This window comes from Phalangium opilio, unplaced genomic scaffold, assembly GCF_054372755.1.
Source record: "Phalangium opilio isolate 3A_F unplaced genomic scaffold, DU_Popi_V2 ptg000070l_1, whole genome shotgun sequence".
Classification (NCBI taxonomy): domain Eukaryota; kingdom Metazoa; phylum Arthropoda; class Arachnida; order Opiliones; family Phalangiidae; genus Phalangium; species Phalangium opilio.
The window spans coordinates 7,896,664-7,923,809 of NW_028324182.1; the positions used below are offsets into that span (position 1 = coordinate 7,896,664).

Below are 27,146 nucleotides of genomic sequence, written 5' to 3' on the forward strand. Positions count from 1 at the left end.
TTACTAGTTGCGTCGAGTTTTGAGAAGGTATTGCTCCGTGAAATTTGTCTGGAAGCCTCGCATTTAGAACTTCATCTATTCTTTGTTCTTTCAGTTCTATTTTTCTTTCTGATAGAGAAAGAGATGGAGGTTCCGAAATTTATGAACGTCTAGTTGAGGGTAATCTTATTCGTAATCGTGTACGACAATAGGTTACGTAACAAGGATTATTTTAGCTTATTTTGTCATGGTTAAAATTCGTCATCCTCAATTAAAAACCAATATTTTTAGCGTTGACTATATAGTTTAGTTTCCGTTTTTAGTTCGCAGGAGATTCCGTAAACGGAACACGTAAACGCGTTCTTTTTAAGCGAGGTAAGCGCTTTAGATTCGCTCGCTTACTCGTAAATCGGGCTTAAAAAGGTGCAGCGAAGAATGGAAGAGGTGTGTAAAAGGGGCTAGCTTGACCGCGTGGTATGTTCGAACGTGCGGGTCAATAGGGCAATTACGTAGGCACTAACAACTCCTCCTACTACCTTACTAGTACTGGCCAGTCGTTCGAGAAATTGCCTGCCCAAAGGGTCTAGCAAGGGGCGGATTTTTGCGGGGAAAAAGGGTTGGAAAAATCTATTGCATAAAAGTACATTAATTGATGTAAAACAATGCTAATTTATAAAAAATTCTTTGTTTAATTATCGAAGACTACCTTTCCTTAACTGCAACGTACGCATTTCAGATAATGCAATTCTTACCTAGGTTGGCAAAGGCCAAAAACCAACTTCTATTAGAGGCGTGTTTATTTTCTTTTCTTTTAAAAATGAAACGTGATCCACCTATAACTATAAATGGGGCGGTCGTAGGAGGGCAGACACGTATACAACTGTACAATTCCCCTTCCTTTCTATATAAGTAACGTTCTATTAAGAGAATCGCTCACGAAGGTGCTGAAGAAATGTCAGCGAACATAATGGATCGCTGACACCAAATTGGTTTCGCATGACGACTACACGAGGGTTTCCGATTATGACCGAAAATTAGAAGAAAAAAGAGAAGAAATTCGCAGTACCCCATTCGTCTCGGGATGGGAAAAGGTTAAGAATTTCTAAACCTTTTTTTATTATTAGTCCACGACATATTTGAAAACAGTCTATTCGTTTTCACTTGAGAAACTCTTATCTAGTTTGTTCAAGTGCAACTGCACGTAGCGCATAAAAAACATTCTGTAACTCCTCTAAGACATAAACGGAAATATTCAAAACAATCCAGGCAGGAAACCTTTTCAGGAATCGATAACTTCCGCTATAATCGTCTATTTATATTGCAAGCTTACCCTTAAACATTGTTAACTAAAATAGCTTACAAGACACGCGAAACGCTTCCCAGTCAGTTTCCTTAAAGCATATACTGTTTCTTTCATTATCTCGTTAATGATTCTGATCTAGTCTTAATGGAAAGGATACTTTCGCGTGAAAAACTGTCTTTAGAAATGCGTAACTTAATGTAAGTTGACATATCTTTTGAAACTGCAAAGGAAAAGGCGCTGTGACTCAGGAGAATTATGTAGAAGTTAGGGACTTCGGTTAAGAATCGTAGATTATGTACCGCGTTTACGTTGGAATTCGTCACTTTCCGTGGAGTCTTTCTCTTAGTGGTGTACTTATAGTTCTATGAAGGAATCACGAGGCGAAGTGTTCCTTTTCGTAGCAGGGATCGTGATATGGCTCCCAGAAGGCCCCGTTTGGCTATGAAACGTAATGACATTGTAAATGAAGAGAATTTTCACTCTTTCTCCCCAATCATCTAACTCCACTCTCTGACTACTCTAACCTTTCATTGTTCACGCAACGTCCGTGAATACAGTTGAAGCTATACGGTGTTCCTATACTTCATCCTAAAACACTTTCATTCCATTCTTGGATTCTGCTTGAACAATTTCGCCTTGGTTGATATTTGAGTGAAAGTGCACGAGCTTGGTAATGATCCTTACGCTCGTGGTAGGAACGAAATGATTCTTTCATCAGTCGGTCCCGTAGCTGAAGGCGAGCCCTCCTATAATTCTCTATACGAAAGGAAAAACCATACTTCACACCTTCGTGTTCAGTAGGTTTTCGAGTTGAAAACGTATCTTAGTTATAACGGTAAAATAAAAAGCTCTGGGAAGTTTTATAGAAGTATGTCTCGTGTTGTGCTGCCAGCCATGTACAAAAAGCAAGCAGGCGCTCCTGTCATTTCCTTATGGAATATATAACACGGTTGTAAAAAAAAATTCCCAACTCTTCGCCTCTGACTTGATCTAACCGAACCAAAGGGAGAGAGAGGGAACTTTACCACTAGGACTATAGTCGGAAACCACTAATAACGGGTTTTTTCCCCTACACTTAATCGCTTTTTTACCGTCAATCCAACACTGACTGACTGCTTTTTTCTTCATACCCCAATCACGTCATATTTCGTTTCCTACAAATTTAGCGCCGTTTGTGACGTTACGTTTCTTGAATTCCCAGTAGGGTTGTTAATGACACCCAATTTTTCTGTTAAGGCGTTTTTCACCTTGAAATGTAATGGAATGGTACACAATTTATACAAAATCAGTTGTGTAAATGTTTGCCGCTCGCAATGGAAAGTGAAATTTACAGCGAAGTATTGCATTCCATGGAAAAAAAATAGTTCCAATTTAGAAATATAGATTTTTCCTATGGGAATTACTGGTTGAATGTTTAAAAAGAAACGGTTCAGTACCTACCTTAAATTAGGGCCTAAAATTTAAAGATAGCAGCACGGCACTTTTGATACACAGGGGAAAGTGTTTTTGTAAGACTAACTTGGGTATGAGAGGAAGTCGTCAATGTAACGAGAGGAAAACGGCTCTCTATAGCCTCGAAGGATTCCAGAGAGGACCCCACACACCCTTCATCTTACTCTAATCCCTTTTTTACAAGGATCTTCCTCCCACGATCCCAGCATCGTAAAACGGGAGGAGCAGAAAAAAAAATCTAGGAAAATATTTTTTTTCCTTCACGATCCCAGTCTTCCGCGGCATGCATCACCAATTCATCTTATCCACAATGCCCCGCGCGCTCCGTATTACATTTTCCTCCGTTTCTGTACAAAGATTTTTAAATTAGTTTCAGAGCCCGAGGCGTCGAAACACGGGCATCAGCATCTTTTTCTCTCCATCCTCTTTCTCTCTCTCTCTTTTGCTCTTCATCCTCTCTCCTTTGCCACCATGTCGTCACCAAGGGGATACCGCACGCTTGGGGAAAAACGAAGAATAAAGCCAAAAAAATATATGCTGGAAACTAGAGAAATCGCCGGATGGAAACGTTGCCAGGAGAAATCTTAGACGAAACAACTTAAGGCAATGGTTTCCATGTCTAAAAATAAACACACCTTTCATACTCTAATCTGGCATTTTAATGTTAATTTGGTTTCGTATTAGTGACCTCTCCTCGTGTTTTAAACGAAGATAATTGAAGAGGATTTTAAATTCCTGTAATATCAAGTATGACAATGAAATTTTCGAAAATTCCTTGCAGATATTTCATCAAAGAAACTAGAAGAGAAAAATTTAGCAATAGGAAAAGCTAGAAAACCAGGGAATTCATTCAATCCGCGAGGAGTGTCGAGCGGCGACAGAATTACACAAGGGAAAACAGGGAAGGGAGAAGCAACTGCTAATTAAGGCGCGTGTCCGCTTCCTCCCATTCAATTTACACAATCTAGAAAAATAAACTCAGTGTCACGCCTAATCCTTCTCTGAAGGGGGGCGGGAGAGAGAGAAAAATCCGTGGTACAGAGAACCCCTTTAACTAATACAATAACGTTATTGGAAAGGGAGATGTAGGCCTAGTTCATAGCCCCAAGTGAAATAATATATCGGATAGTATAAAAACAACCCTTTCTCTCTTTCTCCTCATCCGGGGGCTGTTCTTTCGTGTTTGTTTTAGAAGAATTGTTTTATTAACTTTTCCAGAGTCTAGAAGAAAAGAAAAACAGATCTAAGATGGGGATTCCAATTTTATTTTCCCTAAAATTGCTAAGCTTCTTTATTATGCCGCAGAATGGTTCAGATCAAAAACAAAATGAAAGAATAATGAATATTAGCAAATGTCAATGATGTTTTTTTTTTTTTCAATTCCAAGTTGAGTTTGGAATATCATTTTCTGTATCATCTCTTCTTTCTTTGAATGTTTATTCTCACATCACAAATTTAAGCCTGGTATTAAGCCTAGAGCTGAGTTAAAATTCAGAGAATGTCGCGCTTTCGGCTTAAGGAAGTTTATGTTTTTCTCTTCATATTTTCCCCGGTTATAAATCGATCATGTTTTTCTCTCAGGAGACCAGAGAATAAAAAAAGAAATGCCTGTGCTTTTAGGGGGTGTTGACGTTGCCGGGAAAGTTGAGCTTTATCGCTTATTTACCGATATAATTTATACATTCGTGATCGAGGACGAAGAGAAACAAAAAAGGGCCTTTTACCCCTGTCATGCCTGATATTAAACCCCTGAAAATTATAGGTTTTTAAGCATTACGATCCAATTGAAAGGGCTACGAGATTTTGATTAGATAATTTTAAGTTAAATTTCTTGATTAATTAAGCCACTCTATTAATTACGATCAACAATGCGTATGTTATTAACCCTTTTATGTTTATAATAAAGGGATATATTGGTTTTAAAAATATGCTAAAACTCTTTTTGTTTGAAACCAGTAGAGATAACTGGAGCTGGGACATAATATTTTGTTTAGATCAATACGTGATTTCTTTAAGAAAATAGTACTTGAAATGCCTACTTAGTCCTGCCTTCGTTTTAAGGGTATTTTAAATTGACATTCTCTACTTGTTTTCTTAAGGCGTTCTTCGCTCGATAAGGGGGGTTCTTTATATTATACTCGGGCAAGGCTTAAGTTAGGTCTTTGCCTACACTGTTAGGTTCTCGTATTCCGGGTTTTTCCGGTACGCATTTCCCTGGACGTTATTAGCGTCGCTGTTGACAAGACTATCGCGTGAAAAAGATTTATTCGAAGCCTCCCAGCAGCTGCGCCTTATTATAGGAAATATAGGCATAGGACTTCAGTCTTCAGCTCCGCGCCAAGCCCCGTGTAAAAAAATACGCGACTCGTAAAAAATCTCGCAAGGTTTTTACGCGTCAACTGGTTGGACGAATGAGTACGACGCCTTCCCTCGCTTGACATTCCGTGCGAAGGAATCTCGCCTTCGTTGAAAGGTTCTCTTGAGGGATAGCTAACTATAATTCCTTTCTTTTGGCCCCTTACGCGTGTCTAAACCCCATATATATTCAACCCTAATTTAGGTTTTTTTCCATCATGAGTTCAATTATCATTATCTACGAATAACTTATACTCTAACCGAATGCTAAAATAGTAAGAGTAGAGAAATGGTTTCAACAGCGAAGAATATGGTTCAAAAGTCAAAATACTACATCAGTACTACTTCAAGTAATTCCTAGTTGAAGCCTAGGAAAAGTTGAACCATGTGTGTCAAAAGCTTCAAATAAATTTCAAAATTCATCCTTTCTTTGGATAAAATATCTTTTTCCAATTATAATATTTGTAATTGACCTTAACCTAATTCTAACTTGACCAAAATGGATTATACCATTGTCTTAGAACGTATCTCGACTGAGAATCATATCCTTACGCTTAAATATAATGTAGAAAAAAAATTACCATCGGACATTATGATTTTCATAGTACTCAAGAGCTCTCCAGAATTATTCTTTCGTGACGAGTTTCTTTAGCTCTTTGTCTTTAATACGAGCGAAGATCGATGTCTTTTTGAGAAGCGTGACATACGGCCTCGCCCAAACACTGACACAAAAGAATACTGCCTTTATTTTCCATGACCTTCTTCTTTCTATCTTTCATGAGCAATTTTTTTTTGCCTTCAAAGGGTTTAAAAAAATTGGGACTAAATTCTAGCCATTACACGAAACACAAAAGAGGCTAGGAGAACCATCCCAACTCTCTTTAAGGACCCCGCCTATCCTTAATGAAGGGTCCGTGCACCATTCCATCCTAATTTTTTGTTATTCATGCAGACTTCCTATTATCATTCGTTTTTTAACTGAGAGAAGATGACCTATAAGCGATGAAACGCTAATTAGTTTTTAACCAGGAGTTAATGGACACGATTAAGAAGATGAAATCATCGCTCTTTTAAAGAGGAGAAAAAGAGTTCAGGGTTGCAGGCCTTAATTCGCAGACTCTTTAGTTCCATGCCTTTTCTATTCGGAGTACGCAATGTTAAATTTCAAATGAAATGCGGCCCAATCCACGAGTAAAGAGACAGTATCACTAATTTTCCATTATCTCTGATTTAAAAGGAATAAGTTCATGTCTTCACTACATTTGAGTTATTATGCGGGAGCTAGAGAAGAATGAGCTACGAACTTGTAGGGTCATAGCTTATCCTCTATTGGCTCTTACGGTTAAAATTTATATAATTTGGGGATGAATCAATTAAGCTGTAACAGTTTAGCTCGATCTAGTTTCAGGGTCACCTTCCCCTTAGTTTAATCAATGATAAAACTCTTCCCTTATACGAGTAACATGTTCATAATTAATTCCAGTACGCAACGTTTCGTATATACATTAGCATAGATGCAAACTAACCATCTGTCGTTTCTCGTACAGCAAATGAAACAAAATTGCACGCCTCCATATAGTTGATTTTAATCTCGCAGTACAGCTTCATGGGAAACGGGTTTTATAAAAGGGCGGTGAGTTGACTCATCTCCGGCTAAGACTCTCTCTCCCCCTGTTCATGTCTATTTCGTAATTAGATCTAATTCCATTAGCATGCGAAATTTGGGGTACATCTATTTTTCCAGTCCTTAGTTTAATATCAATAACGATACCGTATCAAATTTGAAATTGGGGAAGCGGATTAAAACAGGGTACAATAATATTAAGAGAACGAAAGGTTGGTTCCTTTTGATTCGTTATCAACCCGGTGTGATTCCGGGAAAATAGAGAACCAACTGACAAGAATAAAAAAATATCGGAGGAAGAGAAAGGGTCTATATATTGCACCGCGACGGGCCTTTGCAGGATTAGGCCTTCTATCAATTATTAAGCACCCCTAAGTCCCGTTCCCTGTTGGCTGTTATACACAAAACCAAAGAGCTAAGCCTAGTTGACTCATAGACATGAGTTGTCAGGGTCTCTTGGATTAAAAAACCCAAATGTTTCAATCCCGAGGAGTTTTAACGTCTATGTTTTCCATTGAACATACTGATTTTTTCGATCTAAACCACGCTATGTGCTTTGAACTGCGTGTAGTGGGATAAAAGAGAATTACTTAAAGTAATACAGCCTAAACATGAATCCCACTTCGCAGTTTCATATTCTAGACTGATGAAGCTCGGGTTTTACTTCTGGTGTTTGTCTTCATGTTGGGGGACTCGGAAAAGCGCAATTATAAAAGGTTCTCCTGAAAATCTCGTTGTGACGAGTGGGTGTGAGAGATTGCCAAAGCCTATTTTACCCCTAAAAGCGAATAGGGTCTTCTTTATTGTATATCTAGGGTTCCAGTCTGACGATCTTGTAGCTAGCTGGCTAGCTCCTAACACGTGTTGAGCCCTTCTTTTCAGAAAGATGCGCGTTCCTCTCAAAGTTGCCTCCGCGACAATCATTTTTCCCCAAATGCGTATAACTACTGTGTATGCGTGTAATACACAAACGTTCAAAGCTCTCCCCGGGCTATCTTTTCTTCTTCCTTCGTCTATCCTCTTCCTTCGCGAATCTCTTTCTGTGGCGAGCGAGTGACCACGTTTAGAAGTTATACCATAGCTATGTTCCATGCAATACATAACGATTACAGATCAGTTACAGTCTTACGTTACATGATAGCGACAAAACTCAGAATGTTTAATTCGGATTTACAATAGTCTTTGGAAACAACTCCGTAATACAATCATCCAAACTTAAAATTGGGAGATCTACTCAAGCCCATTTCTTTTAACGTGGATATTACCACCTGGTTCTTATATCATTCATCCAGCACCCGCATTACCGCGGATAAAATATATTGTTCCTTTTCTATCTCAGCTTCGAAAGGAAAAAACATTTTCTACCCAGTAGTCTTTCTCCCGAGACTTTTACGAGCTAAACGATTTTAGGCGCTTTAGGCGAAAAAAGCGGGAAAAAATAATCATCCGAGTGCGTGTTCTAAGCCTGGCGAGTCGAGAGGGGACCAGCAATTTCTATTTTCGACAATTCCGAAATATTATTCTGTAAACTTTCATCGAAATATTCTAATTCCCAAAGCAATTCCTTATTCAAACTACAATTTCAAATAAGTTTTCTTTTGTTGATCGAAAGCCGCTTTCTTAAAGTATTTTAAATTGAAAGTTTACGATTTAGGAATCAAGTAATTTTTTATGGAGAATATTGTCGACCAGTTATTTAGTTTTTTAATTAGGGCCTTAACTTGCAGAGGTTTAACGGTAATAGTTAGTATAGGGCGTTGTATAGGTTAGCTGTGGCATAGGGGCTAGCCACCACCCCTCTATGCAATGTAAAGGGACCCACCTGTAAATAAGCCACAGGCTTAGTGTGGAAATCCCTTCATAGACAAAGCCTAGATTATTATTATTATTATCAGGAGTTCATACCGGAGTGATGAAATGAGCTTTAATAGTGGCGCGCATTTACCGACGCGTGACGTTTCCGCGATACCTTTACGCTCTCTAGTGGGAGAATCAAATACTACCATAGGAATGTGATTGAAAGCATGAAAAGCGACACCTAGCGTTAGGGGCGGGGGTAGGCTCCGTAATAATAGGCCACTCATAGATCCTGTTACAAATGTGCTTGGCTTGATTTGTAAACAACGCCAAGGCTTAACTCGGAAGGCGTACTAGGTTTAAAAGAAGTAACTTGAACGGTTTGACTAGACTGACTTTTATACTTTATTGGATCTTCTTTTAGGCAAAAGTTGCACTGCGTTAACTTATTTAATTTAATCTTATCCCTAATTACGTACGCCATACCGACAGTCCGATACCGACAACTTTAACCAGCTGGTTTTCCACGATATCCGAGCTCAGCTCCCACAAAACTATAGACTACCTAGCCTCTTTGCTAGGTAGACAGGCTTCTTTAGGGAAACCCAACAAGATAGGGAACGGGTGAAGGTTTTTGCTATTGCACTATGAAGCCAGTAAAATATTGGTGTCGCCAGTCTATGTTAGTTAGTCTTTACAAAAACAAAATGTAAGAAGGCTTTCGATTGGTCAGAGCAGTTCATGTGATCAAAACGTTTTTTACCCAGAGTCCCTTGGAAGAAATGAGAGGCGAGGTTAGTAACCGGTAAGAGCTTCCCACCCCAAATTTGATTTTAGAGGCGAGGAGAGAGGTTTTTGTGACGTCAGGCGTCTACAAATGCGAATTTAATAGCCCGCGTGTTATGTATTTCACTCCGGTATGAACTCCTGTTATTATTATAATATGAAGAAACGTATATATCACTTGCTATTTTTAGAGTTGAACTAAAACATTAAGATAAATTATCTTCTGAATGACATGATCATGCCGGTTCCTGCACTCCTATCTGCTGCAATTATACCGATGTGCAATTGATCTACACAAATTTTCTATCTTATGAGGTTCAACATTGTGTAGGAACAAAATACGCCTTCCCAGGCACCCGCAAAACCATATGGTTAAGGAAGTATGGCTTAGGTCAAATAAACTCTAGGTTGCGTGAAGATAAACATGAGGCAGGGAATAACTTTAAATGCTGGAGGAATGTTAACCAGTTTAGAAGTCTTCTGATCTGAACCACGCTGATCCGAAAAAAAACTTTGTTTTCTTTAGCCTGAAATATAGTATCCTTTCGTTTTGTCAGATGCAAAGATAAAAATCTGGAGAAATATAGTCGAGTGTATTTATCCGATTATCTTATTCTGTTTCTCCATTCAACCCTTTGTATAAATATTTACCTACATTCATCACTGAGCGCAGCTTTCCCGCAGAAATTTCTTTAATCTCACGCTACTTGCATTCGTGTCCAGAATATCATTTTAAAGACCAAGGCTTAGAAACTGTAACTATATTCTTTTTACCTCATGCAATGATGGTTTTTCCTACCTATCGCGATAAGCTGTTGTCGTTAATGTTTCAAAACTCTTTTATCAAGAGAAAACCCGAATTTCGACTAAGCTAACAATAATAGGATTAAAAAACTAATTTAATATTCTGTAATTAAAAATTAAGTCTCGAATCGCCGCGAGGAAGTAAATATGAAAAGAGAACTATTTGTATTTTAGTGAAATAAATATCTAGTATGTGAGGGCCTTAGATTCCTAGCTCAACAGTTCTTCAAATTACGGCTGTATTAAACCGCTCAATGACTAGGTAAAGACAGCAGATGCTACCAAAGTAAACCGACACTAATAAGCCGCCCCATAACCTCCTTAAGGTAGGAATCAGGGCATCAAAGGCGAAGAAAAAACATCAACGTTGCGCGGTAACGAGTTTAGGATTACCAAACTAGCTTCCGCTAGATTTTCTCCAGCCTCCGCGATTGGCAACATACGGACGGGTATAATCTCGTATTCTTCTCTTCCTCCAATTCGTTTCCTATGAAACTTTTACTAGAGGGAAGTAAATTCGCCATCGCAATTATTAACGGGAAGTTATTTTCGGAAGAAAACGTTCAGGGAGTATGTTCATAGAAGAAACAAACTTTCTTAAGGAGTTTATTTTACCGTGCTTAATTATTAGAAATGTTTGTCTGTTTGTTGATAGGTAGTTTTCATCGGGAATAACTATGTCTTAATTTCGTGAAAAGTCCTTTTCAGACGACTGTTATTAATTAACCCAGTTCGAGACAATTCAACCAAATAGTAGTCAAAATATTGCACCGTCTGGAAGTGGTTTTAGTTTATGTTGCATCGGACCTTTCTTCACATTTCCCTTCCGTAGTTTGTTTCACCTTGTTTGCCAATGGAACCCAAGAGAGAAAGAGAAAGGAAATAAAAAAGGAATCTATAGTTTTAAGAGAAAGTCGACTCGTTTCTGTGTATCCGAAATCGCTGACAAGGCTGACTTTTATGCAAGCTGTTTTCTCGAGTACTGTAACTCTTTTACTCCACCCTTTTTCGACCTCTTGCCCAAAACGAAAAATTGATCTCCTAAGCTTCTAAATGAAAATGTGAGCTTTATGAAGCGATGGCAAGACATAAGGGCAACGAAGCGAGCGGCGTTATGATCGGAAAAAAGGAAAAATTGGTAAACGTTTCCACTCCTTTTCCACGTGTCTTCAAACGACTCAGTCTTGTATACTCTCTTTCTCTCTTCACTTTCTTAGAGTGGCACGGATAAATAATTTCAATGAATTGCTTAAACAGATGATAGTTCTATATAACCCTTGTTTTGAGTTTTTTGACCCGAGCCACACGTGGAGCGTTGCGTTCAACACGTTCCAACCTTATATACTCGAGGCAACATTTTCATTAACGGAGAAACAACAAAACTGCGGGTCATTTTCATTGTGAAAACAAAGACTACACTTCCTGCTAATTGCATTTCCCTCATTCGTTTCATACTAATGGATATTTTATCTCTAAAGGGACGAAAAATTATCTAATATTAAATTAGTTCTTTGCTTCGACACCACGGCCTTTATTCCTTTGCATTCTAATAATTAACAAACAAAATGGTGATAAGGAATTTTTGTCCAGCTAAAGTTAAGATGTTCGTGAGGTTAGATGTTTATTTTTTCACTGACATTACTGTTCCACATTTGTTCCAAGACAAAGTATGCCTCTTATTACAATTACCTACAAACAAACCAAGTTTAGGAAATCGTCACCAATACGGAATATTCTATGCTAGGCCAGAAATTATCAACGTCACTCGTGCGAGCGTCGAATATCGTACTTTCGCAAGCTTGACTTTCTCCACTCGACCTGTCTCGAGATTAGAATAAGATTATTGTGTATAAATGACACCACTGCCTTACCCGAAAGGGCCAGAAGTCTCGAGTAGGTCCGCTGTAAACCAACCGGATGTTGGGTGGGCGCCCTAGCGTGGTTTTAGATCGGGAACACCGGCCGGTGTCGCCGCCGCTCTCGAGCATCCGTGCGGAAAACCAGTAGCCAGAAATCGATGACATCTAAAGAGAAATAACCAAATAAAGCTTGTATTCCTTGTCATATTTGTAGATGTGTTTATGGAAACTAAAATCGTGGAAATTATTGCTCTGGTGTTAAGCTAAACTGAACGTGGTTCTTTAAATTATAAATTTCGCTTCGCCTCATCAATTTCTGGCGAGTTTTAGACCGAGGGTATTTGATAATAACGGTATCGAACGAGAGCTGTTAGGTTCCTTGGAAGATGGCCTCCGGAAAGGGTTGGATGACGTTGCGGGGATCAAAGTAACACGTGTAATTCCAAGTCGAGAATGTCCGTGGGTTAATGGCTACGTTAGTCGAACTCGCGCGCGCTAATTGCCCCAAGGAATTTGAGCGACGTGGAGTCCAATTACAATAGGCTTCACCGGTTTCCGTTAAGGACATATCCCGAATCCTACGCATGAATATTGAAAGCTTTCCCGAAGGCGAATTCACCCCACTATCACACCAGCTGCGTGACCCGCTGGGATTCCTGAACTTGAAGTCCACAAGCGAGCTAAACTCATCCGCAACTTTCCTTAAGCATTGAACGTTTCTCATCCGTATGTTTTCGAGCGAAAGTATACAGTATATACATTGCTTAAAACGTTTAAATTTTGAATCATCCCAAGAACAGTTTCAGCTTTAAGGTGGACTTTAGGAGATAGGATAGGGTTATCGGCAGGTTTATATTCTTCCATCTATCTATCCTTTTGGTTTGGATAGAAGGGAGATACGTCGTCTGATCTCTCGCGGTAGTAGTATACCTAACTGAGTTTCTCAGCTCTTAACGCGCAATTTATATTTCATACGCCTTGGGTCGCCAACGAACGGACGGACTAAAGGTGCTATATGAGGAGAGGAACTGATCAGGCGTATCTAGTTTCTCTTAGGATTAGGGCCCTTTCCATTCGCCCATTAACGACTTAGGCCCGTTTTGTCGTCTCGTCCCTTATGTTACGTCTGAGATGGCGAATAAAGACGCCAAGGAAGCACCACGAAGCGTGATCTCAACCAAAGAAATATCGGATTACGTCAACGTCGACTATAGGATAATCTCGTAACTGACTGTTACGGAAAAGGGCACGAAATGAAAGCAAAATAGATTAGCTTTCATCCTTTGGTCCCTAGAAAAGGGTAAACTAAGTTTCTCCACGAGGTTTTGTATTGGTTTTCGTAACAAATTCATATATGATATACATATATACCTTTATAAAATGTCCCTTGCAGTAGTTTCTGTTGGAATTATTAAATTTAAAAATTTTAAATCTATCTTTGAGAGAACAATATCTCTTCGAGAAACTTCTAACGAGGATTCTAATTTAAAAAAAATTCATTTCAAAGAAGTTTTATTGTAAATAAGACTAAATTTATGCTTCTTGTTTCGGAATTTCTTTAACAATATAAGAAAAGAAAATTTCGACTGTTTCTAATGATGTAGAGAGAGACATACGCGAATTCAAAAAGAAAAATTCCCGGGAAATGAATCCGTGTGTATTTCTCTGAAGCAGCCCAGTCGCGAACGACCGAACGAACGTTCTTTAAAAACAGTTGTCCTTGCCAAAACCTTATTGAATAATTTTACATTTTTTCTCTTCAACTTCTTGAATCCGAGCTTGACGCTTCTTCGCCACGCGCGAAACAAGCTTTTTCTCTTTACTTTAAGATCAGAAGTAAATTAGTTACGAAATTATTCGTCTATTACTATTTTGAAATGATCAAATGTCTTCAATACAGTAAGCTTTGGAGAAGAAAAATATATGATTTTATTTTATCTGATTCCTATCTTCCGGTTTAATGTATTTCTGATGGCGTAAAACATAAAAAAATCCTTCTTTTTTGAGAAGAAGATGAGAGGAAAAGATTTTTAGGGATTTTTTTCCCATTCGTTGGCTCTTCTTCTAGCGTCTTATTCGCCGATTGCCCTGGGGTCATCCATATGTATGAGTTTTTGCCCAAAATGGGCTTTTTTGCCACACTACGTACCCCTAGCCTCGCGTTGGTTCCTATAGTCCCCCCCCCCATTTTAACTTTACCAAAATATATATTTATAAAAATATACATCTTTACTCTCTGACTTTTTTTTCTTTCCGAGACTTTGAAAAAAAAAAAAAATTCGGAAAAGGCTTTCAAGAAAAAGAGTTAGGTGAAAAGTCGTCGTCCTTTTTTATTTTGCATCTTTTTTTCTTTATCCCTTGTTCGCTTTTTTCTCTTCTGCGTCTCTTTCTCCGAGAAGTATGCTGTCCTAAAAATTGGAATGAAAATAAGCTCAAAAAGTCACTGCATTTTTTTGCACCCGCTCTAAACTTTTTATGCAAAATAAAAACGAGCTAGGCGTTGCAACATTCTGTCTGAAATCAAAATTGATTTTCTCTATCCATACTTTCTCAATTCCAATATTCTTCCCGTACTTCTAACACCCTTGCGCCTTAGTGAACTTTGATCTGCGACCAAACCAGCTTTATTTACTTTCCAGGACTTCAATAATAGAAACGGAACTTTCATCTAGGACCAAAATGATGATTAAATGTTGCGATACATATATGGTAATTTTATAAATCTATTTTGAGAATGCGCTAGACGCTTACGCTTTAAGTGTTTAATAAAAGGGAATATGGGAATAGTCGGTCAAGTGTGAGTCAAGATAAACAAATAACCAGGGACCCTTCAAATCATGTTTACACAAGGTTTACTCCTGGGAAACCACTGATGTGTGCAGGACGTACCTTATTTCGAATGAAAACAGTGTTTTCTTTCGTATAGTAAGAGTTGGCGAGTTGTAACGAGGTTCTTTTTAAAGAGGTACTGAACTTGTTCCATCGGTTAATTATATCAAAGCACTTAACAATGAAACTTCTATTGATTTTAATGATTTTCTATTCAAAATATTTTCGACGGTTTAAGTATCACTTTAAAAAGAGCCATTACTTTTATCCAATATTCTCGCGTGACCTTTTATATTACATCACACTACGTGGTTAGCCAGTAAGAATTCGCGACCCTTTGAAGTATGATAAGTTTGTTTTGTGGATACGAGTAGGAAGAAAAGACCTTATGTTAAAGTTATAACTTTTGCACTTGCAACAAATGAAATTACCAATTTTCAACTGTACTCTTGCGTACTACTACTTTATTTTCCGCTGGAATCAATATTCCGTATCCATACGAATTTTCTCAATTACAATTAAATTTGAAGCGCTAATTATTATTCAAAATTCCGCAATTAAGTTAGAATATCCTTTGAAGCTTATTCCGTGAAAATTATTGTAAAATTAAAGTAAAGGCACTGAACCTTACCTAAGACTTAAAGGGAAAGGTTCAAGGTACTTAACATTAGACCTTAAAGCTAAGTAAGATATCGAAAAAAATTAAACATTTCTTAATTACTATTAAAATATCTATCCAATTAATTAACCCTAAAATTGAAGAGTTGGATTTTAAGGTAGAAAGTCTACTATTTTGAGCAGATCAGTCTAATCAATTTAGTTAATCCCATTTGTGCGAGATTTTCACTTGACGCAAAAAAGGTCCGGTCCTACTTTTCAATTTTATGGCCAATTAATTGGATATTAATCCTAATTAGGGAAAGTTTATTTTTTTAAATTATCGATTTTAATATCTTCTAAACCGGGCCTTTCGTTACCCTGACCTTTTCCTTTAAGAATTCTGAAATGGTATCTTCCTTTAATGAAATGCATTCCATCTTCATCGCTTGATGGATAAACTTTAAAGACCTCATTTGGTAAATTATCTTCCGAGCAAATATGCTTGGTTTTGTTCTTTTTGTCGTTAGTATACGTCCAACCGTTCGTTTAATTACGGATCGCCAGGATAAATCGTTTCGGACGATGAACTGAGAAATATTCGATAATCTAGAAACTCTCTCCTTCCCCTTATAAGCCCTAAAGAGTGATGGAGATGACTATCAACGAAGTATTTAATATTTAAAGGGAATTTCCAGGGACGCGAAAAATAAGCTAAGCCTAAATGTGCCATGTTTTTATTACGTTAACATTGATTTGATGGAAACATTTTTTTTTTAACATCAACACATTGTTCGCCTGCCGTAATATCCCCGGTTGGTTTTCTTCTCGTATCTTTTAAACGTTGAAGAGGAAGAAGGAAGAGCGCCTTAAAATTTATTTTTGCCTCGATAACTCCATCACTCTTTTCCCCCTTTCTCTACAATGAAAGCAAGGTCCTAATAGCTACCTGAAAGATAATCGCGTCTATTTTTTAGCCTTCTTTTTTTCTCTCCCTTGAAATAAAAATAGGATATCCATAGACTTTCTAAATGATTTCGAAATCTATTTCTCGCTCTATTCTTTCTTTAAGAGAGTCGTTATACTTATAGAAAATTGCACGTAATATATTGGTTTTTCTGCGCCTACAATTCTCCTTTCTCTGAGAGTCTTAGTTTCTTACTAAATTGCAATTGAAAACAGGTTTTCGTAAAGAGGAAAAATAAACCCCTCAAAGACTATAGGTAGTTAATATAAAAATAGAATGATATAGAGAAGTGTTGTGTTTTCACTTACAGAAATGATGATCATAAATTTCTCTTTGTTTTTAATAAATTTACTTTTTATTTGAGATCGTAATATTTTATTTTTAAGAGGATGATCGTATTTTATATCTTCTAGAGGTTTAGATAGTTCGAAGGTGTTAAATTCGTAACTTCAAGTTACTTAACTTCATTTTAGTTTCTTTGGAAAGAAATATCTTCGAAATTGTGCTGTTCGAAAAGAGCTAGTGTACTCGTTTTTTTATCTGGAAATGTAGTCGCGCCACGAGAAGACAGTTTAGTCGTACGACTTCTAAAACTTCCTCTCTCTGATGAGTTTCTCGACAGCTTTTCCTCTCTTCTTTCCTCGACCAGTCCCGTCCATGTTTAGTATCAGATGGTCATAACTCGAAGTATAATAAATAGATTGCGTCTTTATAAACAGAGCAAAACATGGAGACGTATGATTCATCAGCAATGGTTTTTTCTTAATAATTTTCCTCCCGGAGTACAATACGAAAATTGAATTCCAATTGTTTATAATATCGTTTCTGGACCCCAAGTTATTCACTTCAGTTATAGTACCATATATCCAGAATGTCCTCCGGGCCAGGCGGACCTATTCCTTCTCCTCCATCGATCTCTGGGCCATAAGAGAAGCTTCTTCGCCTACGCATTCGTGCTAGGTTAAGCGTTGCCCCCTTCCTTGCGACGCCTCTTTCTCAGGACCGTGCCGAGAATGTGTGGCGTTTTTTAGGTGAACTGACCCGTATGATAGATCGCTTCCAAGTTTCGTTTAACGCTATATAAAAAAGGGACCGTGGAAAAGAAAGAAAGAAAAAAGAAAAAAACAAAAGACTCAAAGATGAGTCGCTCACTCCTGAAGGCCCATTTTTTTAACCCTTTGCTGGAGGCTGGTCCATTGTAACGCTTTTTAACCCATTTTCGAACAATGGAATACTCAGTGAGATGCATTTTGAAATTAAATATAAGTTAATACATCTACCTTTTGTTTAAGAGAAATGGTCTATTTTAAAAGGATAATGTAATATATATGAATATTAATACATCAAAATTCAATCTTACACCGGTATTTTTATCGTAAACACACCTTTTTTCTCTGCGCTAAGCGTTTCTCTTTCTAAGGTTGATTCCTCTATACTTTGAAAGAGTGTACGTGTTACGGTTTTAAATAAATATTTTAGGCTCACGTTCAGGCAACGCTACTTTATTTCTTACGAGACTTAACATTGTATGTTAATACGCTTCGGTTTTCCCCTATTTTACCAAGTTAGCTTGCTCCAAACTGTGTACTTAACCCAAAACATTTGGAAATCCCAAAATTAGAGCAAAAGGCTTAGACGTATTTTTCCATCTAGTAGCTTTGTTTACTTCTTTTCCCTATGGGGTAAAAAGAGAAAATATAGACCGCCTCCCAGACTTTATACTCTCGAATAATAAAGTAGATTAGACTTTTTGAGTCAAGTTTACTTTGTTTTGAGTTAAGCCGAAAATGTATTACTTTGGTTAGGCCACATTTTTTTGTTTCATGATTTTGGGGCGAAACAATGCTTTGTCACGTAGCCTAACACGATTGTACCAGTTTTTGTTTTGGGTTAAAAGAAGTGTAACTTCTTTCTGACATCTCTGTTTAAACAAATAAGTTATCTAATCATCTCGAGCCTAGATTAAAAAAATGTAATTTTAATATAGACTGTCTACTACTTTAGTTAATGAGCTTTTATATAAAATATATGGACTTCAATTCAGACGTAACAGATTTTATGGCACGCTAGTTTTGATTGATTCGTTTGAGAAAAAGAGCTCGGCCAGATCGCCTCCTGGCCATTTTGAAATGTTTTACCCCTTCATCCTTCCTTGGACGAAGTAATTAAAACAGTGTCATTCTGTGACCCGAGAATAATGTAGATCACACTGTTCTTCTTCAGATTACCTCAGTTATGCTCTTAAGTAATAACAGTTAATCGTGAATATTTATCTCCTTAAGTTACTCACTCCACCGTTTCTCCCAATAGTCTCTCAATCTGAGGAAAGAGAAGAAGGATGGAGAAAAAAATTACCGGAATTTATGAAAGGCTTAAGTAAAAAACTGATCTGAACCAATCCTTCCAATATTTTTTTCTTTAGCTGGAGTTAGGGAGTCTGAAATTTCCTCGTTTTTGGAAAGACGATTCGTAGATTGAAATCCGAAATTCCAAATATTGGGGAACGAAGGAAGGAATAAAAATTGGCTTTTTGTTTATTTCCTTCGGGGATGAACCCAAATAGAAAATATCAAAAGGAAGATAAAATTCCTTTCATTTCTCGCTTAAGAAAAAGAATTTGCTTTACGCTTTATTTATTTTATTTTTATTATTATTTTTTTTTTTCATAAACGGTTGTTTGGTTATTCGAAATCGAAATTGCACCCTCGAATTTTGGAGGATTGGTCGTTTATTTTATATGGATTAAAAGGATGGTTCAGGTTTCGCTAGAGAAAAATTGGTAGAAATACGACTTGATGTTCATTGTTTCTTTGGAAATTGAAAATTTTTGTATCTGAGCCACCCTGTATATGAGAGAATTGAGATCTGGATATCTATGCAGTGAGGTCAAATTTACATGGAATTGAGGAGATTATATTTCAATACCAGGAAGTGGCAAAAATTCGAAACATTTTTCCTCCCATACTCGTTAGACCCAATCAGCTAAGAATACTACAATTGATTTCTTTATAATTCTTCTACAAAATAGTTTTCTTAATTTTATTTTTTTTTAAGAATGTTTCAGACATTTTGATATTGTTAACGCAGTAACTTCACCAAATTTTAGCATTTTCTCTTGAACACGTAAAGATAGATATTCCAGGCCTTTTTTGAGGGGTTTTCTACTTAGCCTAGCGAAAGAATTTGTCTCTAGAGATGGGAGGGGGCAATCGCTAAGCAATTACGGGGGAACGCGCGTGGGAATAAGCTAGCTACCGTATAACCAAGTATAACCCTTCCAACTCTTTTTTTCCAGACGGTTTCTCAGGCAAAATAAATATTCGATTTCTCTCTTCCTTTCTCAATGCTTTTTCCTATAGGATCTTCCTAACCATTCTGGTCTAGATATATCAGCTTGATTACTGGCATGCCCGCCCTGCGCCCTTCAATCAATTATTTCGAGGAATGATGTGGAGATCCTAAGCCTTTGCCTAAGAAAGAAATCGAATCTAAAGGCTAATCTCCGTTTTTCTCTATCTCGGCAGCTTGCGAATACAATGAAGTACCCCGTATGACTAAAGGATGATTTTATCAGTGTCCGAACTAAATTATAACAGAAGTTTTTACTCCAAATGAGAAGACAGATATTTGTCCGGATCTATTCAACCCTAATTTTATTTATGGAATCCCAAATGTTTATTATCATTGCGTAGATATCAATCAGGGGTATCGCTCACTAAAGGTGTTGTAGTCAAGGGTTATGACGTTCCTAATTTACGGTTTAGATCGCGAAAACTACCAGTAATCTCACACGAACGTATTTGGTTCGATTCTCTTTAATTTAAAAGTCCCCGGAGGGTTGTCTACAAGAGAGAAGAGTAAAAGATGTCAAATAGAGCGTCTATAATGTAATTGAAAATCTACGGAGCACGGTTGAATTTTCTTCCATTCTCTCTCTTTGGCGTTTGAATTAAAAAGTTAGATTAACTTTGAAGATTTCTTGTCCCTCCCCCTATTCCATTTATTCTCTGATTCTTCTCCTATTCCGGTTCTAAGCTATTCTGTTTCTTAAAGTCACGAGATATATATTTTTTCTACTCAATCGTACTTTTTCCCGCTTCCTTTAACAATGAGAGCTTCGTTACAAATTCAATTACTAAAGATAGACGGTTTAAATTCTTACTTGGCTCGTGGAGCTCCGAACCCGGGAAATTATCCTGGGGATCAGAAATAAATAAACGCAATGTTGTAGAAACATTAGGCTATATTCTTCGATCGCCTCATCTTGATCTTACAATGACGTAAAGAACTTCGAATTAATCTACACCCGAAGCCGGATAGATTAAATGAAAGAGGAAAGGTTCATTTAGATGTAGGCCTAGAAGGAAATTAAAAAACTTCAGGAAATTAATTACCGAATTCAGGATTTTCATATTATAAATTATATTTTTTTTATTTTCGGTTTTTTTTTTTTTCGTTACTAACACGATGTTGGCCGCTCCTACGATATTAAATTTTATCAGACCCTAAGTAAATATGGGCAGCCCTTCTATGGACATAGTCCACGTTTCTTTATAGAGTTATTCCTCCCTTCCCCTTGGCCGAATGTTTGGTATTCCAGAGGACATCTCAGTTCGTGTTTCGATAGATTCGTGCGCTGTGAGTTGCCACCGCTATCGGTATATTTGAGTAATAAACTGAACAAGTTGTCACTGCTTTCCGCGCAAGGGAACAAAAATAGAGAAACAATCGCCGCGTATCTTCGAAGATGTATATAACAACGTCGCCATAGTTAATTTCTCCAAGGGGGATTCAATGTTGTTTTTTGCCGATAGCTATGCTATGTAATATAGGTATACTTTTTAAAACGGATGGGCAAGTTCCCTGGGCACTTTTCTTCCGTTTTTCTTTCCCTCCTCCGGTCGTTTTTAACTGGGTGCGGAAAGCGACATTAACCTCTAGCGCTTTGATTTTTTCCTCATCTCTCTCTCTCGCTCCCTGGCCTTTTCCATCGATGGGAAACAAGCAGATGCTTTTCTTTTTCCCTTTTACTCGCTACCTCGTAACTCTTTTTATTTTTTTCCTTCCTTTTTGGTGTGACGTGAGCGAGGCCTCCTATCCAGGAGGGACAAATAAGCCTTGGCGTATAACCCCGCGTTTAAGAATCACTTTCCCTTCCTCTCAAGAAATAAAGTAAAAAAATCTACTTTTTTAAAGCAACGTTTTCCGGAAGATCCAATTTTACTCTTTCTTATTCGGTTTTTTCTTTTCTTACTCTTTTTTTTGCCAACTCCATAACTCTCTTCTTACTCGCAGCAAAAATAACAGGAACTTATTCTTTTTAATTAAGGGTTAGGAAGTACTTTCCGAGGGACTTTTTTTATTTGTTGTGATATATAGGCGTTACTACTTACTTTTGGTGCTAAATGTGTTGTTGCTTCTTCTGGCACTTCCGGATATTATTTGTTTTAAGAAATTTACCTTTGTAAATGAACTTCTAAGTGCAGTAAATCAATAGATTACCCCTGAGATATAGTCTTTAATAGTTGCATTTCTATCAGAAGTCGGAAAAATTTATTAGAGCTATTTGATGAAGCAATCGACTCCTCTGAAACGGGTTTTATTAATTTAAATGTTAATTACTGTAATTAATTGACGCAGTTTGTGAATTTTTCTATACTTTATTTACGACGGACCTTTGTTTTGCTTGTTTTTTTTTTAGATATCGGCAATATACAACGAATCGGAGGACTTTGTTTCGCGAACCGTACTCTTATTGGCTCGAGACGATGAAAAAACTTCACCGGAATGTTCACTTACACGTGGTAAGTTCTACCATTTTTTTATGGATTACATTCCACACGTGTGATTATTCTTCAATCCTTTTTATCAAATATACTTGTACGCTTTTAAAATGTTGGTGGGTGATTTTTGTCTTTGCTGACAATTCGTACCTTATGGTATTTATGTATAATTTTTTGGTTTATATTCTTTCTGGGGGAGACTTCAATTGATACGAGAAACACAAAAGCGTCATAAATTATTATTTTTACTGATGAAATGCCGAAGGGGACGTAAAACGATGAAAATATGTTAAAATTTAGCCCTGTTTTATTTTTTCAGACAGAAATAGTTTACCCTGAAGTTTTCAAAATGTAGCTTTTTTTTGGGATGTTAGTGAAGGTATAGAAAGCACGATAGGTTATAGCTGACGTGCTTGAACGTAACGTCTTCTGATGTTGTATGTTAGGCGAATATATTTATTTACCGGCAGGGGGTATGAATATAACAAAAGGAAAATATGGCTCAAAAACAATTTATATATATATATTTATAGATTTATATTATCTTCAAAAAGTCCAAACGGTATGGACGGTTGAGCACGGAGATGGAACAAAAAATGTCGTATTTTTTTATATATATTTATTTATCATTCGGCACTGATCTCTCCCGATTCCGCGAAGAATTCCTTCCATGTTGTTTCGTGGTAGGTGTATATATTACGTTATGGGAATTGCCGCGCGACGCGAATGTTTTTCTGATATTGTTCAATAATGTTCAACGTTTTGCGATGATTCGGTTTTTTTATCTTTCTTTTGGGGGAGTATTCCCTTCTGAGTTTGATATCAGAACGGATGAGTTTTTATACAGTTTTCTTTTAGATATATTCATTTTTAGCCAAGGTTTAAGTTATTTTCTTTCAAAGTATCAAAACGATATTACATTCTTCGTTAAGAATTATTTTTGTTAGGATAATAAATATTAAATATTTTTGTGCCAGTTTTTTTTTTTATACGTTCATATATTACTCTCTCTCGCGCGTTTCTATTTTTTTTTCAACTTTTTGGGGGGGGAGGGGGGGGAGTTAATTATGTTTTTGAGCATCGAAAATGCGGCGACCATTCCAAACATATCCATCCAATTCGGTCGTGGTATTTCTTTTTAAATTTACAGTTGAGTTTCCGCTCGGCAGTTCCATACGTAAGATTCTTGGCTAAGGGAAAGATAATTGAAACCGCCAATTCAGTAAATTCCACTGTGTATGTCCTCGAGGGAGGGCATACGAAGCTTTGCACGTGGGGCTAAGCTAAAATTAAAATCTTAATTTCGAAACCTTTCCAAGATATATATGCTTGGATTGAAATTATTTTAGTTAGCTAGAAATTCTCAAGGCTAAGCCTTATATTGGGTAATACTAATTCCCATGGCGCGTTTGTAAAGTAAAATTAGTGTAAAAATTACTTGCCTTACTGTCGGCGGCTTTTTGTTCCGTTTATGTCACCTGATTTGCTTTTGGCAAATGGTATAGTCGTTGTAACCGATGGCTCTACATTCCATCGGATGGTGGTGATGATTTCTTAAATCATCCTTTGTCCAACCTGAAATATTAGAAAAGTCCTCCTCGTATAAAACATGCAACGTTTATTTTGATTTTATCTTCCTAACAATTAAGTTAGCTGTATAAACGGATTACAATGATAGCAACTGACAGTTAAAACTAGAGTTTAAGCTAGGTTATCTTTATAACGAGAAAGGTGGTTTTAATTGCTTATTTTATGGAAATTTGCACATAGGTGTGCTTAAGAGTTACACAGTAAACAAAACATCCATTACTGCGCAGATCTTATTAATTTCAGTTAACAAACACACATATACAATATATCTATTTACAAGAGCCTCAACTAAATATTTACTTCATGCTTTTCCTTTGGATTTTGATAAAATTCCATTGGGTTTTTTTTTCTTTCTTACGAGGTTTAACATTGGGTATTCGTACCCTTTTTATCTAGTATAGTTCCATCTAAATCTTACGTCTCTTTCCCATCCGCAAAAAGAGACATTTGGTTTTAGTCGTATAAGAAAAAGAATCGTAGGGATTTAAAAGGGTTTTAAACCTGATAGAGGTACCTCCGACCGATTTCGATGGACTACTACTTCGTGTTTTATCCTTTGTCTCTTTTACGCGAAAGAGTCGATTTTTCTCTTCTTTCTTTTTATTATAGCCTGACCTCTTCTATGGTTGGGGTTGCGTAGTCGAGGTATTATACTTTTGTACACTAGGAGTATATTTAAGCCCTTTTCCTCCGCGAAGGAATAAAGATTCTTGAATGGATTACCGACATGTACAGGGAGTATTTCTCTGAAAAGGTGGTAATAGAATGATTTTGGGAGAGTTCCACTGTTCGAGCGGTTGAGCTTTGACCAAATTTCTAATAAGTATTAAATATTACCCGGCCATTTAGTCTATAAACTCTGGACGTATATTATCTCTATAACACCCTGTATACGAGTATTCTTTTTAACCGAATAGACTTATCCCATGATGGACCCGTTTTTTTCCATCCATTTAAAATTGAAGACTCCGAGAACGGAATCTTATAAAAATAGGGTTAAGAGAACGTTCGGCATTTGGCATTACTCACATTCCCAGATAACAAAGACGAGAGAGAGGTCTTACTATATTCGTCCCGGAACAAGCTATAAAATAGGGAAAAACTTCCGTAGTTCTTCCTCTCTATCTAGCGATGGGAAAAAAAGGCAAAGAAGCTCGGGATAAATTCCTAGCATCGATTTTTTTTTATTTTTCTCCTCCTTAGAATTTTTCTTCGACACGCGATTATCGATTTGATTTTTCCCTTATTTGCATATAGGTCCGGGAGAGAATAATATTAAAAAAGTGGGACTTTCGGGGGCTCAATACTCCCGAATTTTTCTAGTCTATATCTCTTCTCTCTATCTCAATCTAGCGACGTTATATCTAACGGGACGCGTAATACTCTATTTGTCAATAACTTGTTCTTATCGAGCGCTTTCTAAGGCAATGAAAACAGTGCATTTAAATCCAAAAAAAGAGGAACCATCCACTTGGTTAAGGAAAAAACACTCCAAACTCCTGTCCTGTTAAAGATACAACGTCCATGTACTGATGTTTCTCCGCACTCTTTTTTTTTAAACGAAACCTCTCCATCCCTAAAAACTAAACTAAAACTCCATATGACGAAGTACTCCTAAGGTTTGATTGAGAAGGGAAAAAACCTACCGTAGTAGAGTAAAAAATAGAGTTAACTCGATCTCCATGTAGGGTGTACGGATCATTTACATTTATATTAGAAAAGCTCGTCCATCATTAAGATTGTCTCGAACCCTCCTCAAACTTTAGGGTATACGTGTATAAAAAGAATGACGTAGAAACGGAGAGAGAAATTGAGTAACAGATCCGGGGCATTAAGAGAATAATCTACGATTCTAAAGGAAGGAGGAAATACAGACAGCTAGATAAATTGTGTCACGATCAACTTTAGAGTTTTATATCGAGTCGAGTCCCATCAGAGAATCGTCTCTCTCTCCAGTTAGGAAAAATCCCCACAGGTTGATATCACTATACCTCTAACTCGTAGATGGCATGGTTGCGGCTTTAAATCGTAATAGTAATGCTATAGATATTTATAATAATTCCTTTATGTTTTAACCATCCCATTTACGAGCTAAGATATACGAGATCTAGTCGGCTTCTTGCCAAGTATTTTCGATTTATTTATTTTTTTCTCTTAAATCTGAACTAACTCGATATATTGGCTAGGCAATCGACGTACGATACGTAGAGGATGGCATAGTTATTCGATTGTAGTATTGTAATACTATATTATAGTGGTTTCTTACTATACGAAAATATCCAGAATTTTATGTCGAGGTTCAAATAGTAGCTCGGAAACTTAATAATTTTTAAAATATATTTTCTCGAATTTATTCATCACAATTTATTTTGCTGGAGAAAGGTGGATAATACAGCCCGGTTTCGATTAGCTAACTCACTCTGTCAAGAAATGGAGGGTGACGCAGTCAATTCCGACGTTAAATAGATCTTCAAGTGTCTCATTTAATGCCCAGTCGAATATCGTGGGTCTAATACATCCCGGTTATGTGTATACCCCGAGCAAGAAAGCGACCGGCCTCGATATTTTGGGTATAAAAGAATAAATTTGAATATATAGTCCCTCTAGACGAACAGAGGATCATGGAAAAGAGGGCATAGGCCATTGGAAAGAAAAGTATACTACTTCTTGTCATTTTGGAGAACGCGTATCCCCGCGCGTAGTGTATTTCCAAGACAATTTATGGTGGGTTTTTATAGTCAGTTTCTCCATACCTCCTCCTTACAGATATTCCTAAACCTATCTAGTATATTTCTTCTTTATGGTGGTTATCCTTTTTGGGTAGACACAGAATTACATAAAATTTAGCAGAAATAATAGAAAATTGGTTTGATACTATTGTCGGTTACTATAGTTTCCAAGGAGCTCAAAGAGTAATGACTGGAAAAATATCTTCGCATTACAACTTAATAATCTGGATAACCTTTCACAGAAATTACGATAATTCTCATACCGGAAAAAGCTTACGCGCTGTTTAATGTCCGAGTATATCCTTCTAGTGTGTTGTTTTTCATTATCGTATTCGTGTGTTATTCAATATACAGGAAGGACCGGTGGGTGACCGCTCAGGCGTCCTTTACGTAGTTGGTCAAACGTATGACCAGTGACGCGAAATTAGGTTGTTTTCTGACTTTCTCTCCCCTTGGTATAATAGACTGTCGTATTCAACCCAATACTATGGTAAGTACTAACATATCGCGTGCTACGGACGACTAAAAAAGTATAGTCGAATAAACACTCCCTCGCTACTGTAATTTACTCTATCGAATTGTAGGAAATTGTAGTAGATATGTGTACCGTCTAAAGGTGATCATTCGAAGTTAGTATCATGTAGAAAATTAAGTATCAATTTAGATAGTTTTCAGCCTGTATGATGGCTTCA

General features: G+C 37.1%; 1 protein-coding gene and 1 long non-coding RNA gene across 12 annotated transcripts in view; one reads left to right on the forward strand and one right to left on the reverse strand.

Moving 5' to 3' along the window:
- LOC149661388 (uncharacterized) overlaps window positions 1-27,146 on the forward strand; it is a 286,806-nt gene that overhangs the window by 137,025 nt on the left and 122,635 nt on the right. For all 11 annotated transcript variants that reach the window (XR_016368896.1, XR_016368888.1, XR_016368894.1 and 8 more), the window contains one exon: window positions 22,054-22,156. This is a non-coding gene — a long non-coding RNA (uncharacterized LOC149661388). The remainder of the gene's footprint in view (window positions 1-22,053; window positions 22,157-27,146) is intronic.
- LOC149661392 (hemicentin-2-like) overlaps window positions 21,993-27,146 on the reverse strand; it is a 43,270-nt gene continuing 38,116 nt past the window's right edge. The window contains exons 14-15 of the mRNA XM_089842915.1: window positions 23,578-23,710; window positions 21,993-23,325 (exon numbers count right to left, since the gene is read on the reverse strand). Coding sequence (XP_089699041.1) covers window positions 23,610-23,710 — 101 coding nt within the window. The 3' untranslated portion in view covers window positions 21,993-23,325; window positions 23,578-23,609. The remainder of the gene's footprint in view (window positions 23,326-23,577; window positions 23,711-27,146) is intronic.